This window comes from Rosa rugosa, chromosome 3 (assembly GCF_958449725.1).
Source record: "Rosa rugosa chromosome 3, drRosRugo1.1, whole genome shotgun sequence".
In the NCBI taxonomy this organism is placed as follows: Eukaryota; Viridiplantae; Streptophyta; class Magnoliopsida; order Rosales; family Rosaceae; genus Rosa; species Rosa rugosa.
In genome coordinates, this window is record NC_084822.1 from 28,499,610 (window position 1) to 28,517,550 (window position 17,941).

A 17,941-nucleotide genomic window follows, 5' to 3' on the forward strand; every position below is an offset into this window, starting at 1 on the left:
CCTGCATGGCTTGCAGCAATTCCAGGCCGTTCTTCATAGCTAGAAGTTCAGCATGTAATGGCGAGCTAACAAAGGTCATACGACTAGAGAAGGCAGCAAGGAATTGGCCATCAGCATTACGAAGCACACCTCCAGTATCCCTAAACTGCACATTGGGTAAATAACAATGTTTTAAAACACTGAGGCGTAGGCCGAGGCGTTTTTCGGTGAGCCTCAAGAAGGCGTTCGCCTTGAGGCGTAAGGCGTAAGCCTTACGTATAAAAGACCTATATTGATGTAATTATTACTCTTATATATACCACATTATTAGTATAAAAGAATGACAAGCATTTGGCCAAATGACATGATACACTAGTATAAAAGCTGATCTTAACAAAATAGAAAAGGCATGCAGGATGGTAACATGATGTTCCTCAGTCACCCTTTTTCATTCATATTGGCTAGACTCAACATAAATCAACGTATGAATGTTCATTTTCATTAACTCTGCTGTAATCAATGGTTTCAGTTAACTGAAAGTTCTGGTTTCCTAGAAAATAAAATTTCCTATGGACCTATGGTTAGAGAAAATCTGTTGATACCTTATAGTTTCTATGGTTGATGCCCCAGTAGTACTAGCTTTGACAATGGATTTTCTTGGGTAGGCATATCAGGCACTAAAGCCTCCCCCTCCTAAAATATGAGGTTCACCTGGTGGTCCTCTGTCACTTCACCTAGAGTGAAACTCAGTGATGGTAGATATTTGGCCTACAGGGAGTTTGGAGTGCCTAAAGAAGAGGCAAAACACAAGATCATCATCATTCATGGCTTTGGCAGTTCCAAAGATTTGGCTTTACCTATTGCTCAAGTATGAATTTACTCTGTTTTTATATTGATGCATGCCTTGTTATAATTTTTCAAGAATTGGGCCAGAAATTCTGCAACACTGAGCTGATATGCTGGATAGATGATCTTAACAAAATAGAAAAGGCCAAATGACAAGCACTCCCAAGGGGCTAGTATAAAAGAACTCAAATTTCAGCTAGCAATTCAAGAATAAATCCCTACCAATAAGAAATTGCATCCACTTATATCATAAACAAAACACAAATGATAATCAAAACACTTGACAGAAGAAAAGGTCCACTGCAAGTACATACAACTTCAACTAGTTAACCAAAGAAAAGGCAAAAGACCAAGTACCTGGTTACAACTAGCCAATGGAACAAGAACAGATGGAAATTCGGCGAGAAATTGAATTGGCAATCAAAGTTCTGATTGAAGACACAGATAGGAAAAACAGTGAAGACTCTCGACCTGGACTGCAACAGGAACATCTGCAAAATGAAGAGCCAACATGTCAATGCAATCGACCAAAGAATCCAAGTATCGAAGGCTGCAAATCAAACTCCAAATCTGCAAGCACCTCTTCAAGTCTGCAGATCGAACTCCAAATCGAACTCGAAGGCTGCAAATCAAACTCCAAGTCTGCAACTCAAACTCCAAGTTCGAAAATAGTCTCCTCTATAGCCAAATCGTTGAGAAAGACAATGGGTTCTAACTTCTAAGAGATTTGCATCAGCTTTGGAAGTGCGAAAGCTGAAATGGGGAGGCGAAGGCTGTACTCTGCTCAATGTCGCGACCTAGATAGGTCTTTAATCCTCAAAAACCAAAACAACGTCGTCTCGGAAAAAGACCCCAAAAAAAAAAAACACTGCGCGTACGCCTACGATGCCTCAAGCGTCACTTTTTAAGCCTTGGTTGCCGCCTCAGAAGCCTCGTCGCCTTATCATCGAAACTCACTCAATTTAGGGGCAGATTTTCGCCTTTTAGGTCTCAGGCGCGCTTCAAGGCGCGTTTTTTAATTCATTGGTAAATAAGCACCATCCACATTTAGTTTCAGTTTTTCACCCGAAGGAGCTACCCAACGTTTACTGACTTGCTGCCGAACTGAAGTGGTAGTGATCCTAGGTTCATTAGCCTGTAGATACTCCTCATACCAGGCCATAGATGATGCCACTAAACCCGGGCTGGTTTGAGAACGATTTTTCCAAAGCTTATCATTACGATTCTTCCAAAAGCTCAAGAACATAACCAATAACTTGTCGAACAGGCTAGAAGATAAGTTACTGCTCGGTCCAACAACCACTCCTTCTAAGTCAGGGAAGAAGAAGTAAAGGAAAAAGGTGGAGCATCCAAAATATTCTTAGCAATACTGCACTCTCAAAATAGATGCTCAAGAGTTTCCACAAATTCCGAGCAAACACAGCAATTGAGATCACTTGAATAGCCTTTAGAAGTTAATGCAATACGAGTAGGAAGTAGATTATGAGTAACTCTCCATCCGAAAATAGCCACTTTGTTGGGAACATTTGCTTTCCACAAGGTTTTCCAAAGTGGTGCATATGGATCACCAGTAGAGGCCGAGGCAAAGACATGCCCAATAGAAAAGTCTCGAGCAATAGTATAGGCTGATTTGACTGAAAAGAAGCCCCGTTTCTCCAGCTTCCAAGCAGCCTTATCAATCCCCACTCTCCGACTTAATGGAATGGATAACACTTGAGAAACAATATCAGGAAGAAAGCAAGCATGTACTGCAGAGATGTCCCAAGCACATTCCTGAAAATCAGAGACCAATTCAAAGATAGTATCAGGCGGTTTCTCAAGAGAATGAGCAGGTACATTAGGTATCCAATCATCCTCCCACATCTTGACAGAGGTTCCATTACCAATCCTCCAGAATAACCCTGCTTGTAACATCGGTCTAGCTTCCATAATGCTCCTCCAAGAATAAGAAGGTCTGTCACCCATGTCAGCTGTAAGAAAAGATTCCCATGGATGATAGACAGCTTTGAACACTCGGGCAACAAGGGAATCTGGATTTGAAAGAAGTCGCCAACCCTGCTTAGCTAACATGGCTAGATTATGAGCATGAAGATGTTTAAAACCCAAGCCACCAGCCTCCTTGGGAACACGTACACATTCTTTCCCAAGACCTCCAATGAATCTTTTTCTTCTCGTCTGTACTTCCCTAACAGAATTGAGAACAAAGTTGTTGAAGATCATCACAGAGAGACTTAGGTACTAAATAACAGTTCATAACATAGTTGGGTAAAGTTTGAGCCACTACTTTAATTAATAACTCCTTACCACCATCACTGAGAATCTTCGATCACCAACTGATTAACTTCTTGGAAAGTCTCCTTTTCAGGTAAGAAAAGATAACATTCTTATTGTGACCGACATGGATAGGTAATCCCAAGTATAGGCCGTGTTCCTTGACACAAGTCACACCGAGAATTGAGGAAAGCTGATTTCTAGTCAGTTGGCTAACATTACCACTAAAAACAATGCTGGATTTTTGCAGATTGATCATCTGCCCGAAGCCCTAGCATAGATAGAAAGCAGGTTCTTGAAAGCTTGGCACTCTTGAACAGAAGCCTCTCCAAAAAGGAAACTATCATCAACAAATAACAAGTGGTGAATGACTGGAGCAGTAGGCGACATTAACAGACCTTTAATAGTTCCATTCTGTATGCTGGAAGAGATAAGCGATGATATACCTTCAGCACAAAGAATAAAGAGATAAGGTGATAGTGGATCACCTTGTCAAATACCTCTAGTTGGCAAGATTAAACCCGTTGGAGTGCCATTCATAAGGATATAGTAGCTAACAGATTTAATAGTGGCAAGCACAACATTCACCCATTCCCGACAAAATCCGAGTTTCAGTAAAACTACTTCCACATACTGCCACTGTAATCTATCATAAGCTTTGGAGATGTCCAGCTTATGATAGATTAGAATGGCAGTATGTGGAAGCAGTTTTATTGAAACTCGGATATGGGATTGTGATTTGATGGATATGGGATTCCCAACAAGCCTAAGTGAATCGATTTAGACAAGCTCTATCAAGTCTCTCTTTTGTGAATCGGTTAGCCCAAGTGTAGCAAGAGCCAACAAATCCCATATCCATCAAATCACAATCCACTAAGGCTTGTCTAAATCGATTCACTTGGGCTATACTCCGAGGAGGACCTCCGGACTTATCTGCCAGGCAAAGGATTTCGTTAAAATCTCCAGCGATTATCCATGGCATATTAACCTGAGCAACTAGGGTTCGCAGCAAATTCCATGTAATCATACAATCTGCTGTAGTAGCTACTCCATATATCCCTGTGAATCGGAAAACTCCTGCTGTTCCAATAACACTAACCTCCACGTCAATATGATTAGTAGAGTAATTTCGAAGGCGTACTGGGATTTCATTACGCCAGAATAATCCAAGACCAAGACACTCATCGCTACAAGGGGAGCAGATGACACCATCGAAGCCCAATATCCTCTTGACATCAGAAAGCAAATCTGGTGAAGATAGGGTTTCTGAGAGAAAGATAATACTCGGATTTCGCTGTCAAACAAGACTGACAAGAGCATCCTGAGTCTCAGTATTATTGAGTCCCCTACAATTCCATACCAAAATCTTGAAGGGTAACATATATAATCAGTCGGCAGAGGTTGTAGTATGAGGGAGAAAATCGAGACTGACAGTAATTCAGGTTGACTAGGGTTTGCTAGGGTTGGCTAGAGTCGAGAGGGAGAGTTCTCTCTAGGGTATTTTCTTTTAGTGATATTGAAGAAAAAAACACGGAATTTCTTCAACTTCCTATTCATTAGAGAATAGGTGAAGTTACTTAAGATAGGTGTTTACATTCGTCGCCATCTTGTAATGGGGTTGCTCGTTCCATTACGACATTCAACTTGACAGATCTTGAAAATTGACATGCATAGAGTAGCCTAAACCCTAAACCTTGAGAAATTTGAATAATTACAACTTCATCGTTTGCATATAATTGGCCGGTACACTCCATGTTTATGCATTTATCATGACATTTGGATATGGGGGCGCAATGGTTCTGATATAATGCATGTGGCTTGCTGGTTTTATTTGGAGCGAGCCTTGTGGCTATAGAAGGAGAGCCATAATTGAACATCATTTTGTGCTTCCTATATATTGAGAATAGAAGGGAGTTTAGAGAGCAAAAGGTTCACAAGTCGTTTCCTATCGAATCCCAGGGATAATAAGGTTTGGGATGAATATCAAATACTTTAATATTAATTGTCCCCCCCATATAAACTTGGATCTGCCATGTGATTTTGCTTATTTTCATCGACTTTTTTTTTCTTCTGTTTCTTTCTGAAGTGATGAATTTTATTTCACACTTGTTTTTTGATTCTCAATACTAGTGATACCTCTAGTGGTCACTGTAGTTGTATGTCGTGAACTGGGATGGAACTGTCTTCTTGCTGTAGCTACCCATGGGTGGTGTTACTAGAGGTGGCCACCCGTTGGAGGGAGGTATCAATGAAGGGTCGTGGTGGGAGGTGGCGTTGGTAGTTTTTTTTTTTTTTTTGACTTTGTCAAGAGGAACCCAAAAGCTTCTTAGGCCCAAGATAAACCCCTTCGGCGCATGTGAAATGCTCCAACTGACGTTGGTAGTTGGTACTAGATGTGGGTTGTGGAGTTGTAGTGGCCGGGTTATAATGTGCGGGAAAAAGAGGAAATTTTTGAGGAAAAAAAAATAGTAGACTGTATAATAATTAAGGAAATATATAAAATGGTGGACGTATAATGGGAGCTGCTACAAGAGAAAAAGAAACCCTAGAACCACTTTGAGATTTCTATTCCCATCATATTTTCTAGCATTGCTATACGACTTTGTGTCTTTGTAGTCTTGTATTTTTATTTTTTATTTTATTTTATTTTTTAAGAGTCGTTGTCTTGTATTTAAAACTCTTAATTTCCTAATTTTTTTTTATCAATTATGGTTTCTTTACGTAACAATTGGGTTCATTCTCTAAAAAAAAAATGGAAAAGAAAGTAACTATTGGGTTACCAAAAGAAAAAAGTCAGAATTGGGTACTTAATTATAACAATTCAAAATCGATGGTTAACATGCACTATTAACAAGCTTAGATAATAGATACAAGAGTTGTGCATTTTGCAAAATTGTTATTTTAGGTAATTGCATGTCTTGGTGATTAATTATGCAGTCTTCGACACTACTACAATAAGTGAATCAGACGACGGAGATTTGGAGTTGTGTGATGACCAGCCTCACTGTGGTCTAAACGAGTGTTGTGTGATTGAAAAATCACACAACGGTGAAATTGCCGTTGTGCAATATTCATTTCCTCAACAGATATTTAGTTCTGTTGTGCGAATTCTGCGCAGGCATGTGCCTGGCATGGCATGCGCGGGGATGCCTCGGCATTGGCATGGCCATTCAGACAACAGAAAATGAAATTTAGCTGTTGTCTGAGATTCATAACACACAACAATTATATTGTTTATCTGTTGTCTGAGATTCATAACACACAACAGACATAATTTTTTCTTTGTTGTCTGAGATAAGTAACAGACAACCCAATGAAATGATATCTGTTGTCTGTTGATTGATTCAGACAACAGGGATAATTTTATTTCTGTTGTGTGTTATGAATCTCACACAACAGAATTTTGTTATTTTCTGTTGTTGGTTGTTGGTTGTTGGTTCACACAACAGCTATATTGTCTTAACTGTGGTGTGAATATTGTAATCGAATTGGCTAACATCTAGTAACTGTTGTACGAGAAGCCTTAATTTTGAATCCTTTTACAGTCAGACAACATGTTATTTTGCATTGTGTTGTATGACTGAACCTTGGACAACTGAGATTGCCTTATCGAATTGTGTGAGGAGAACTCAGACAACATATTCTTTTTATCAACCATTGTGTGAGCATTATAAACCAGTTGTGTGATTATTTTAGGGTCTGTTGTTTGAGCTTGGTTCTCACAACTTGGTTGTCAACTGTTGTTTGTTCAATCATGACCTAACTAGCTGGAACAATTTTCCAGAAACAATAATGCTTCATGTATATATATTACCACAAAAACAGTACATTACCAAATGAACAATACATATAAAGCCACATTGATCCATATCATTAGTGTAACTATATAAGTCAAGTACAACTAAACATCCAAAGTAGATAATTAAACTACCAAACAAACAAAGAAAGCATTCCTAGTCTAGCTAGACCAATGCATGCATGAATCAAAAGCTGATAATTGTTTCATGTGATCGATATCTATCAGCACAAGCAAAAATTCATTATGCTTTCCAAAAACATATGCGATGGCTTCTACACATATCTATTAACCACAAACCTAGCCCACTCATTCCTCATCTCATCAATATCCACTTGGGTATAAACTTGGTTGCTTCTCCTCTCCCACTGAAAAAAATTCAAGTAACCCAAGTCAAAATTACCATAAAAAGCTTGTTGGAACACAAACAGAATAAACAAGCTTTAATTGTACCTTGGTAACAAATGAAAAGTCTTTATCCTCAATGATGTCTCTCATGTATCGCATGATAAAGTAGCCACACTCATTGCTGTTAGGTTGAGGAGGAATACCCTAAAAGCAGTAAATCCAGCATAGCAAAAAAAAAAAGAATCCAAATTAATAATCATGGGAACCTAATCCAAATTTGCTTCCACAATCCAACATAACAAATTTTAGAATCCAACATAGCAAATTTCTAAACACTCCAGAATCTAACATAGCCAAAAGTACATACCGACAAATTTTTCCATAGAGGCGAACTTCGGCCTTTCCTGCCCTTGTGTGCATTATACATGGATATTGCACTAAAACAGAACATTTGCACACACAATCAGGTTTTAAGAAATAGCCATGCTACCCAACATGCATTATTCAAACTTGTATGACTGTGACTTACCTATCAACAATGGAAACCCATTCTCCAGTGGGTAATCGCCTCTTCATAGGATCCATAAAATAGACAATTTCTTGTTCGGGATCGACAATAGTTAGCACCCAATGTTTACTATATAACAATATAATTAGATTTTAGTTGTCTTTCATGCTTTACAATGCTTCTAAAATTAACAGAGGCAAATACATAATATATCAGAAGCAACATGTTGTCAAAAACAAGCAAGCAAAATAACATGGTCTGCAAGTATCATAAATATATCAGAAGCAAGCAACCAAAAATAACATGATCTGCAAGTATCATGTTATCATCATAGAGTAATCCCCAAACCGTAAACACAACAATTCAAAAAAAAAAAAAAAATTGAAAAAAAAAAAAAAAAAAGTAAACACAATAATTCAATAACAGACACAAGTTCTTGGATTTAGTATAGATTGAGTGGGTAAAAGACAACTATTATCTGACAATTCCAGAAATCACTACATCCACAGGGTTTAAGAAAACAAGATAAGGAAATAGTGGTAATACTTTAACTATGACATAAATATTATAACCAATTCTGCCAAAGAAATGGAATCGTACCTGAATCACAACCAAAATTCAGTGCCAAAGCTTCGAATTCGTTGCTAGTGTCCAAAGCTCTCAGATTATCAAAATCTAGACCAGTAGATTGTGCTCAGGTTCACACACAAAGCTTCCTGAAATTCCAGAAATTAGAAAGGAACTGAAAATCATAGAGTATAGGAGGAAGAAATTAGCGATGACCCAGAAAAAAAGAAACTTGAACCTTTTCTTTGTTGCTTCTCTTCCAATAGGAGAAATAAGGTCGGCGCAACTCGGACAATTGAGAGGTGACTGAAACACTGAAACCCACAATAATTTGAGTTAGATTCTCTCTGTTTCCGACTAAAGGAAGCTTAGCCTGTCCAACCCAAAACGAAGAAATTAACTTCACAACAGAATCAGAATCCATTAGCAATTATAAGTTTCCTACAGCGTCTAAAATTAAACTTAGAACAAAAACAAAAGTAACAGAGCAGAAACCCAGTCTTTCATTTAAGATGAAATAATTGAAATAAAAACATACAAGAAGATCAGAACATTAAAGGAAAAAATTCACACAAAGATAATTCAATTTCAAATGTATCTTCAACAGTATAATCTTCTTTATGCTTAGTCAATCATCCACTAATACAAAGCCATCAAGTGGCCATACCTAATCCAAAGCCAAGTTATTCACACATTTGATTGGATAAAGCTAGTTAATAGCAAAAAATCTTGGAAAGCTTAAAGTACTTACAACACAACAGGCACGAAAGTTAGAAAGTTTCTGTTTCATCAGCAAATGGTGTTCCTTCTTCCAGTGAAAGAAATGGTACGTAATCTGAAAGGAAGACATAAAGACAATCAGAACAAATAAGTAGGTATAATATCAACAGGAAGATTGTTGTATGTCATCAACTTATTGTAAACATAATGCTGTGGATAAACGCAATTATACAATTGAGTAATCTAGTAAAGACTTAACTAAAATTATACAAAGGGTGGGTGGCTGTTTCATATGTCATTTATATTCAACAAGACAAAGAAAAGCATGTGTTGTTTTGCAGCAGAAACATAGAGATTGCTTCCCATATTTCTTGAACCCCAAGCCAGATAGCAACACGTACAATCTCAATTTTTTGTGATTCCTTGACTTAATATAATCTTGATTACTAAAAGCCACATTCATTCTTCAAATCATTCCATCGAAATGAGCCATAAGAAAGCTTTCTGCTAATCCATTATTCTAGGATCCTTCCTGGTAGGACTGAAGAGGTAGTAGTTATCAAACATCTTACGTCTTGTGTTCAATCATTGACTACAATTTTTAGCCAAAAATAAGTAAGAAAAAAACAGAATTGTATATCTGAACTGAAGTGGTTCCTATCTAATAACAAAAGATACTCTCGTATATATCTATTTTTCACAGCTGGGGATTCAATTAAATTCATTATAGCAAAGAAATCAAAGTAAGCAATTTATGAAATTCAAGTCTCCTGGACAACACTCTGCATGTTTTCGTTAGCAGGATACACAGAAAAGCACCAACACACCACAGAGCCAAAACAAAACCACAATTAAGAAGAGCTCATACTTAAACACGCTCTTAATTTGATGGCAGAACTTATTTTTCCCAAAAAAAACAAAAAGAACAATGATGGAGTTTTTGGACAAAGTGAGTCACATATATGGCACACTGACATGTGAAAAGTATCAATCACAATCCTTGTCGCTGGATTGGAAAAACTAGACAGGAAATCTTTTATAAAAGAGTTGTATTTATCAGAATTATTGCAAAAGACAAAAAGTATCAATTATACAATTGCTTTTCTTCCCATTGCTCACAGCATTACCCATAATTCTGGTAAAGACTTAACTAAAAGAATAAGCTTAAACTTTTTCCTATAAACCCAGAGAAACAAAACTGCAATTACCCACAATTTGTACTTCAAATTACACAGAGAAACAAGAAATTCGAAGAACAATACATAAAGTTTCAACCTTTAGCACTACACCCACTAAACCCAAGAATCATTTGAACAAAGATAAAGTCTTTTCTGTAAACAAACCTTTTGTCGGAGTAAGAGAGATCCAAATCCCAAATCTGCCGCGAGAGATTGTGAGAGAGGACTGAGAGAGGATAACAGCCTCTTAAACTTTTTCCTGTAAACCCAGAGAAACCCAGCTGAAAGAAGAACAAACCCAAGAACGTTCTTGCAAAAAAAATGCCCAAATTTCACCAGCGAAGTAAAGCAGACCTGGAATCAGCTCTTGATAACGTCGACCGGCGAAGTAACAGTCCGACAAAGAGAGATAATGGTGGTTGATGGTCAAGACAAACTGAAATCTGCACAAATCCACTTACATTATCCAAAGCAGAAGAAGAAGAAGAAGAAGAAGAAGAAGAAGAAGAAGAATAAGAAACCAGAAAGAAGAACAAACCGTTTTGGGGAAAGAAATTCCAAAGCAGCAACGAGTAAACCTCAGTCCACCATTAGAACCGAACCCTGAAACAAACCCTCAATCCGTTGTAATCACTAACTCTTTCATTCAGAAAACATAGAAAACTGAAACAAACCTTAGATCTACGAACCTAAAGAACATTGTATCGAAGCCCTAATTTTCCAAATCGATATCCAAATTGTAGTGAGGATCTTAGTAGAGAAATGGGTTTGATTTCTGGGGTTTGATTTGAAGGGTTTAATTCTTCCCTTTGGTTGCCGGCTATTTTGGATTCGGTTTCAAGTAAGAGTACATGCATGGGTTGCTGTTTTGAATTGGAATGAGCTAAGTAAGAGAAGGCGCTATTGTCAGGCTTGGTGAGTTGGTGGGAGTAATTGGGTGAGTTGGTGGGAGTAAGGGAAAGTAATTGGGGGAAAGTAAGGGAATAAGAGTGGTTGTCGGTAGGGGTGGGTTCGGTACGGTACCGGATCTTGAAGCCCAATACCACGTACCGTACCAAACTAAGTTGGTACACAAAAAAGTCTACCATTACCAGCCACAGAAGTCGGTATACCAACTTCTCGGTATACCGATATCTCGGTTCGGTTTCGGTTGGTTGGGCCTAGTACCGAGTTTAAAAATGGGCCAGATTTCAGCTAAGGCCCAACTAAAACTTTAAAAGCCCAGACCTGTCAACAAATGAAAAAAATGCAATCCTCATTCCTCAAATCAATTCAAACTCATGCAGCTGATCCAACCAAGTATCATTTCAGGATTGAACAACTAAGGTTAAATATATATGACCGCAGCAACAAGGAGAAAAACACCATTCTCATCAGCATTATCAATATAAATATAATTGAATTCATTAAGGTCGTCGAATTAAGGATAATCAATTACTATGACTGTTGACCCTTGGTAGAAGTAGAACCGTAGAACACATTATCATTTTTCTTTAATTTGTTCGATCGATATACTACAGAGTACAGAAGTGAACTAAAATTAACACCAAATTCTAACCATGATTCAGAGAAGCTCAACCAAAAATCCAAAAGGGTATTCCAATTCACAACACCCACCAAGCAGAATCAAGAAAAACAAATCCTGAATCTAGAATTGAATCAAAAAGATCAAGTCTTTAGATATCAAACTGGTATAAAGGGGACAAAAAAGCACAAAAAACCCAGAAAAAAGAAACGTACGAACTAGTATCTTCATGAGTCAAACAAAGCTCTGAGCAGCAAGATCGGCGGAGATTTCTGGGTTTCGACCCTTCGAAGGAGAGGACGGAGAGGCGGAGCCTTCGAGGCCTCGAGGGAAAGAGAGATGGGCTGTGCAAGATCGGCGGAGATTGCTGGGTTTCGAGCCTTCGAAGAAGAGGGCGGAGAGGCGGAGCCTTCAAGGCCTCGAGCCCTCGAGGGAAAGAGAGATGGGCTGTACAAGATCGGCGGAAATTGCTGGGTTTCGATCCTTCGAAGGAGAGGGCGGAGAGGCGGAGCCTTCGAGTGGGAACTGGATTAGGTTCTGACGTTCTGTACTCTATAGTCGTATACTCGTATTTTGGAGAGTTCAAGTCTAATCAACGGTTATAATAAGATTTGAAATCAAAGATCAACGGTTCAGATCGATAGATATAAAATATATTTAAATAAATAAATAATATATATAATATACGGTACGGTACGGTATACCGTATTTATCTGAAAATCAATACCAGTACCGTACCATTATCACTAAATCGGTTCGGTACTACCGTACCAATGTCTCGATAACCGACATAGTTGGTTACCAACATTGTTGGTTCGGGTGGTAATCGGTTGGTTGGTTTGGATTGGTAGAATTTGCCAGCCCTAGTTGTCGGGCTTCAATTAAGTTGCTTGGTGGGAGAGTACAATTTGTCTTAAGTTTCTCCAACAACAGATAAAAATGACCGTTGTGTGAGAGTATAATGACAAAGCAGGCTGGGAGGGAAAATTTGCCGCTTCTGCCTACCTAGGTTTCATCAAATTGAAACTTTGCCGCGCTGTGCAATTTTCTTCCATGCTCAGACAACAGAACAATGACAATCCGTTGTACAAATTTGTACATCTTGCACTAGGTGTGCCTAGTGGGATTTTTCAAAATTCATACAACAATTCATTATACAACAGATAACAAAAACCTGTTGTGTGTATAGTTCAAATTGCATTTTTTTGAACTCGTTCTAGGAGGGAATCATATGCTCATTTCCCTCCATTCTAGGCCTCACATTTACACAACAGAAAATCCTTAACTCAGTTGTGCAATGTCTTCCTAAAAAAAAGGTTTTCAATTTCCTTGCATTCACACAACAGAAACAGATTTTTACCGTTGTATGATAGAGTTTGTGTTAACACACAACAGCAAATTTTAGATTTGTTGTGTGATGAGTGTTGTGTGTTTCGATTTTTGTAGTAGTGCGATACTGTATATATAGGTAGTCTATGAGAAATTTTTCTAGCTACCCTAATTTCAATTAATTTAGGCATCTGAAAGGTTACTGTTTGGTAGTTGGAATGAGTTTAATTACTTCTTTATTATCAATGTTTCTCTTCTTGACCTAGTTTTCTCTGAAACCTAGGGTAGAGGTCGACGGCTAGGGTTTAGTCGATCTAAGGTATTTCATAGTTGAGAACGAGGTTCTTGCCGATCGGAGTCGTGATGGCCGAGGCTATGGCGGCTCGACTGGCGGCAGCACCTGCGCTGACGGACGAAGCGGTGGTTGAGTTTGGGGAGGCTGGAGCAGTGGCTGTTGTAGTGTCGGGGTTTTCTTTGGTGGGGCGTATGTTGGCGCCTAGGGTGGAGGCTGATGCTGGATTGCCTAAAGCGATGGCGGCGGTGTGGGACCTGCGTGATCGCCTCTCGATCATGAAGGTTGATGGTGACCGGTTCCAATTCCGGTTTTCGGTGAAGGAGGAGGGTCAGTCTGAAGATCCGGATTTGGGATCCGGGTCGGATATGGAGTTGGGCCTGGGGCTGGGTCTGGCTTTGGATGCCAGGTAGGATCTGGTTTTGGGTTTGGCAGTGGGCGTGGATTTGGACTTTGGTGTTAATTTTCATTTGGTTTTTATTTTCTTGGTTCATAGGTCACTTTGGTGGAAGATTGATCTCTATTTGGCGTATTTCTTACGTGGAAGATGTCTGGATGGTCATATTACCAGTTACATTGTTAGAAGATTGCATTCTCATGGTCGGTCACACTATCAGTAACATAGGTGGAAGATTGTTCTATTTTCGGCGTAAGTTGTACGAGGAATATGCTTGGTTGGTCATACCACCGGTTACTTTGATAGAAGATTGGCCTTTTATGGTTGGTCATACTATTAGTAACTTTTCACATAGCACGGTTTACACCCGGTGCGTCTTCAGATGCAATTTTGCATCCTATCGTATCTTCACTAGGTTTTATGTTCATTGTTTTATTTCTGTACTTTTCATTTACGATGTAGTATCTACATCTCTCTTTTGTAACCTTTCTTAATTAGGGGAAATTACTGGTCCCCCCCTATACTTTTTAGGATTCGATAGTTCAGTCCCTGCTATTCCAATTTTAACAGATAACTCCCCACACATTCAAATTTCACACAATTTGGTCCAAAATGACCATTTTACCCCTCACTTCCTTTTTTTTATATATCTAATACACACACACACACACACACATATATACATATATCTACATATACATACATACATACATACACACATATATATATATATATACACACACACACACACACACATATACATATATCTACATATACATACATACATACATACACACACACACACACACACACACACACACACACACACACACACACACATATATATATATATATATATATATATATATAATCATTCTCAGGTGCGGATATCCGCACCTAAGAAAAAAGGTGCGGATTTCCATTTTTTCCCCACTTTACGATCACATTTTCACATCTTAGCCGTTCAGTTTTTAGGTCCTAATGTATAGATCATCTCTACAAAATTTCAGCCAAATTGGTGATCGTTAAGGCATCCAAAACTGCAATTTACACGAACAGACCGAATCTGCCGAACCGGAACCGTTCGTGTACATTGTTGTAAATTGCAGTTTTGGATACCTTAACGATCACCAATTTGGCTGAAATTTTGCAGAGGTGATCTATACATTAGGACCTAAAAACTGAACAGTTAAGATGTGAAAATATGATCGGAAAGTGGGTCAAAACTGGAAATCCGCACCAATGAAAAACTGCGGACGTCCGCAGTGGAGAAGGCCTGATATAGAATCCTGTATATATATATATATATATATATATATATTCACACACACACACACACATATACATATACATATACATACATATATATATATAGATATACACACACACATTAGATATATAAAAGTTGTGAATTTTTTTTATAATCATAAACATAGTATATAGACTTACCAAATACATAAACACATTAGACATATATATATATATATATATATATATATATATATATATATATATATATATATGCATATGTGTATGTATATATCTGCATATGTATATGTACACACACACATATATACATATAAATATATATAAAAAGAGAGAGAGAAGAATAAAAATATACACACACACATATACATACATATATACTCACACACACACACACACACACACACACACACACATATATATATATATATAGAGAGAAGAATAAAAAATACACACACACACACACACATATATATATATATATATATATATATATATATATATATATATATACATATGTATATATATACATATGTATAAAAGAGAGAGAGAGAGAAGAATAAAAACAAAAAACAAAAAATAAGTGAGGGGTAAAATGGTAATTTTGGATCAAATTGTGTGAAATTTGAATGTTTGGAGAGTTATCTGTTAAAATTGAAATAACAAGGACTGAACTGTTGACGCACCAAAAGTTAAAGGGGGGAATATTAATTTTCCTTAATTATTATTAATGGAGTTGACACCTATTCTAAAAAAAAAAAAAAATTACTGTTTGGTAATTCAAACTGCTATATATATTGCTCCATATAATTAGGCCTATTCATGAGTTATATAGATTTACTCAACTGACATATATTTATGAGTTATATAATAATCAATCACCTAATGCCAGCTTTTACCTATATTTACAGGAGCACTCTGTGATCAAAAAGTGATGGCACCATTTCATTGGGTGATATTCATCCTTTCCATTGTATCAACTATTCACAACCATACAGGCCTGGTGGAAGCTGCTACTTCTGCTCAGGACATAGGTGTTTGCTATGGAATGTTGGGGAACAACCTACCTCCTGCAACAGAGGTCGTCAATCTCTACAAAAAAATATGGCATTGGAAAGATGAGGTTGTTCGATCCTAACCCCGCCGCCCTCCAAGCTCTCAGGGGTAACCAAATCCGTGTCACTCTTGGCATACGAAACGAAGACTTGTCCAACCTCGCTGCAAGTCCAGATGCCATGAACTCATGGTTCAAAACCAATGTTGAGCCTTACCTTAATGACATCACCTTCGAATGCATCTCTGCTGGTAATGAGGTTATTCCCGGACCTTTGGGTGGGTAAGTTTTGCCCGTAATGCAGTCTCTACAAAACATTCTCAATGCTAAGAACCTAGCTACTCGTATTAAGGTGTCAACAGTTGTGCCAGGAACTGTTTTGGGGGCTTCATATCCGCCTTCAAGTGGTGCATTTACAGCAGATACACGTGATGTTATGAGTGGCATTCTTGCGTTCTTGTCTAGACAAGGATCGCCTCTTTTGATCAATGTGTATCCCTATTTTGCTTATGTATCTGACCCTGTAAATGTTAGATTGGATTATGCTCAATTTACTGCAACAAGTCCTGGGGCCATAGATGGAAATTTGAACTACTTTAACTTGTTTGACGCCTTGGTTGATGCCTTTTTCTCAGCTATGGAGAAAGTAGGCGTGCCGAATGTGAACGTTGTTGTGACCGAGAGTGGATGGCCATCCGACGGGAATGGAGATTTCACCACCCCACAACTCGCAGCGACGTACAACAAAAATTTCTTGCGACATATCAGCTCAAAAAAGGGGACACCGAAAAGACCAAATGCTTCCATTGAAGGGTATATATTTGCTATGTTCAATGAGAATCAGAAACCTAATGGTGAAGAGTAGCATTTTGGACTTTTTTATCCTAACATGCAACCTGTTTATCCTATATTTTAGTCATTAATTTATGTAAAAGGGGCCTGGATGTGTAAGTGTTCTAAATAAACAAAGTTCATTATGGAATAAGAATAATGAATGAATCAGATATTTACGTCGAGTACCTGCAGGCCTTTGAACTATTCAATGATTGATCCAACAGGGACTCCCAAATTAGGTAGGAGTTATTAAGAAGTCATTTGTTGATGCTTAAAGCTTACTTTGGGTGCCTGTACGTAATTAGTGCGATAATATTGTATAAGATTCAACTTGTAGTATTATAATCAACTCTAACAAGCACGCGTCTGGAGAAAAGTTTGAGCATAAGCTGGACTTCAATGCTACTGAGCAATTTAAAGTACATAAATAGTAGTATATCTTACTCTCTTTTACGGTTAAGAGGAGAAAAAATCCTACATCCTCTCTCTCTCTCTCTCGGTTTTGAGTTCTGTATACCATCTAGTGGTTTTTTTTTACAAAAAAATAAAAATCTAGTGGTTTTTACAGGATCAAGCTCCTCTAAATTTAGATAGTGTGAAGTTACATGAATTTCATAAAATCACAATCATTCATCTAATCTAACGGATAGAAGAGTGTCAACCTTAACTAGTAAAAATTACAGTTTTTTTTTTTGGGTACCAAATTAGCTTTAACGTACGTTGGCATTAGACATTACCTCTGTTAACAAAAATTAAGATCTAATATGGGTTCTCTACAATCCTATACGATCCAACTATTGTGTAAATTTTAATCTCTCTCAGTTTTTGAACTTTTTCCTTTGTTTCTCAAGATCAAAGGGATACTTATTATGTTTGATTAGAGTTTTCATTGCTGCCGGATGGATGAATTCAATTTGGCATGGCCAATATTTACTATATACTAATTCTCAACGCACTGTTCATCGGCTTATGAACAGTGACGGCTTTAGCTGAGCCGGTGATGAAATCACTATTTTGTCCTCTTTGGTCTT

General features: G+C 37.8%; 1 protein-coding gene, 1 long non-coding RNA gene and 1 pseudogene across 3 annotated transcripts; 1 reads left to right on the forward strand and 2 right to left on the reverse strand.

Moving 5' to 3' along the window:
* Window positions 1-185: 185 nt before the first annotated feature.
* LOC133735462 (uncharacterized) lies at window positions 186-1,503 on the reverse strand. Its single transcript, XR_009859041.1, has 3 exons — window positions 1,406-1,503; window positions 1,183-1,316; window positions 186-767 (listed from the first exon to the last, which is right to left on the reverse strand). It is a non-coding gene; the product is annotated as an uncharacterized LOC133735462 (long non-coding RNA).
* A 3,531-nt stretch (window positions 1,504-5,034) lies between these two features.
* On the forward strand, window positions 5,035-17,020 carry LOC133735556 (probable glucan endo-1,3-beta-glucosidase BG4; annotated as a pseudogene).
* Window positions 6,873-11,106, reverse strand: LOC133740398 (uncharacterized). 2 transcript variants are annotated; one of them, XR_009861200.1, is made up of 11 exons: window positions 10,903-11,106; window positions 10,752-10,816; window positions 10,568-10,656; window positions 10,379-10,472; window positions 9,067-9,150; window positions 8,554-8,629; window positions 8,349-8,464; window positions 7,770-7,877; window positions 7,608-7,677; window positions 7,346-7,444; window positions 6,873-7,260 (listed from the first exon to the last, which is right to left on the reverse strand). XR_009861200.1 is itself a non-coding variant. In XM_062168345.1 (6 exons), exons 3-6 carry the CDS (start codon window positions 7,823-7,825, stop codon window positions 7,168-7,170), a joined length of 318 nt encoding a protein of 105 aa, XP_062024329.1. In that variant the 5' UTR covers window positions 7,826-7,877; window positions 8,349-8,464; window positions 8,554-8,932; the 3' UTR covers window positions 6,873-7,167. The 2 variants fall into 2 exon arrangements, 1 of the variants encoding a protein (XP_062024329.1); XM_062168345.1 differs by lacking the exons at window positions 9,067-9,150; window positions 10,379-10,472; window positions 10,568-10,656; window positions 10,752-10,816; window positions 10,903-11,106 and having other exon boundaries at window positions 8,554-8,932.
* Window positions 17,021-17,941: the final 921 nt, after the last annotated feature.

Coding starts and splice junctions, on each gene's coding strand:
- LOC133740398 (XM_062168345.1), bottom strand. CDS start 7,825: ATGGATCCTATGAAGAGGCGATTACCCACTGGAGAATGGGTTTCCATT. Junction 7,678..7,769: donor TGGGTTTCCATTGTTGATAG/GTAAGTCACAGT, acceptor GTTCTGTTTTAG/TGCAATATCCATGTATAATG. Junction 7,445..7,607: donor CTCTATGGAAAAATTTGTCG/GTATGTACTTTT, acceptor TACTGCTTTTAG/GGTATTCCTCCTCAACCTAA.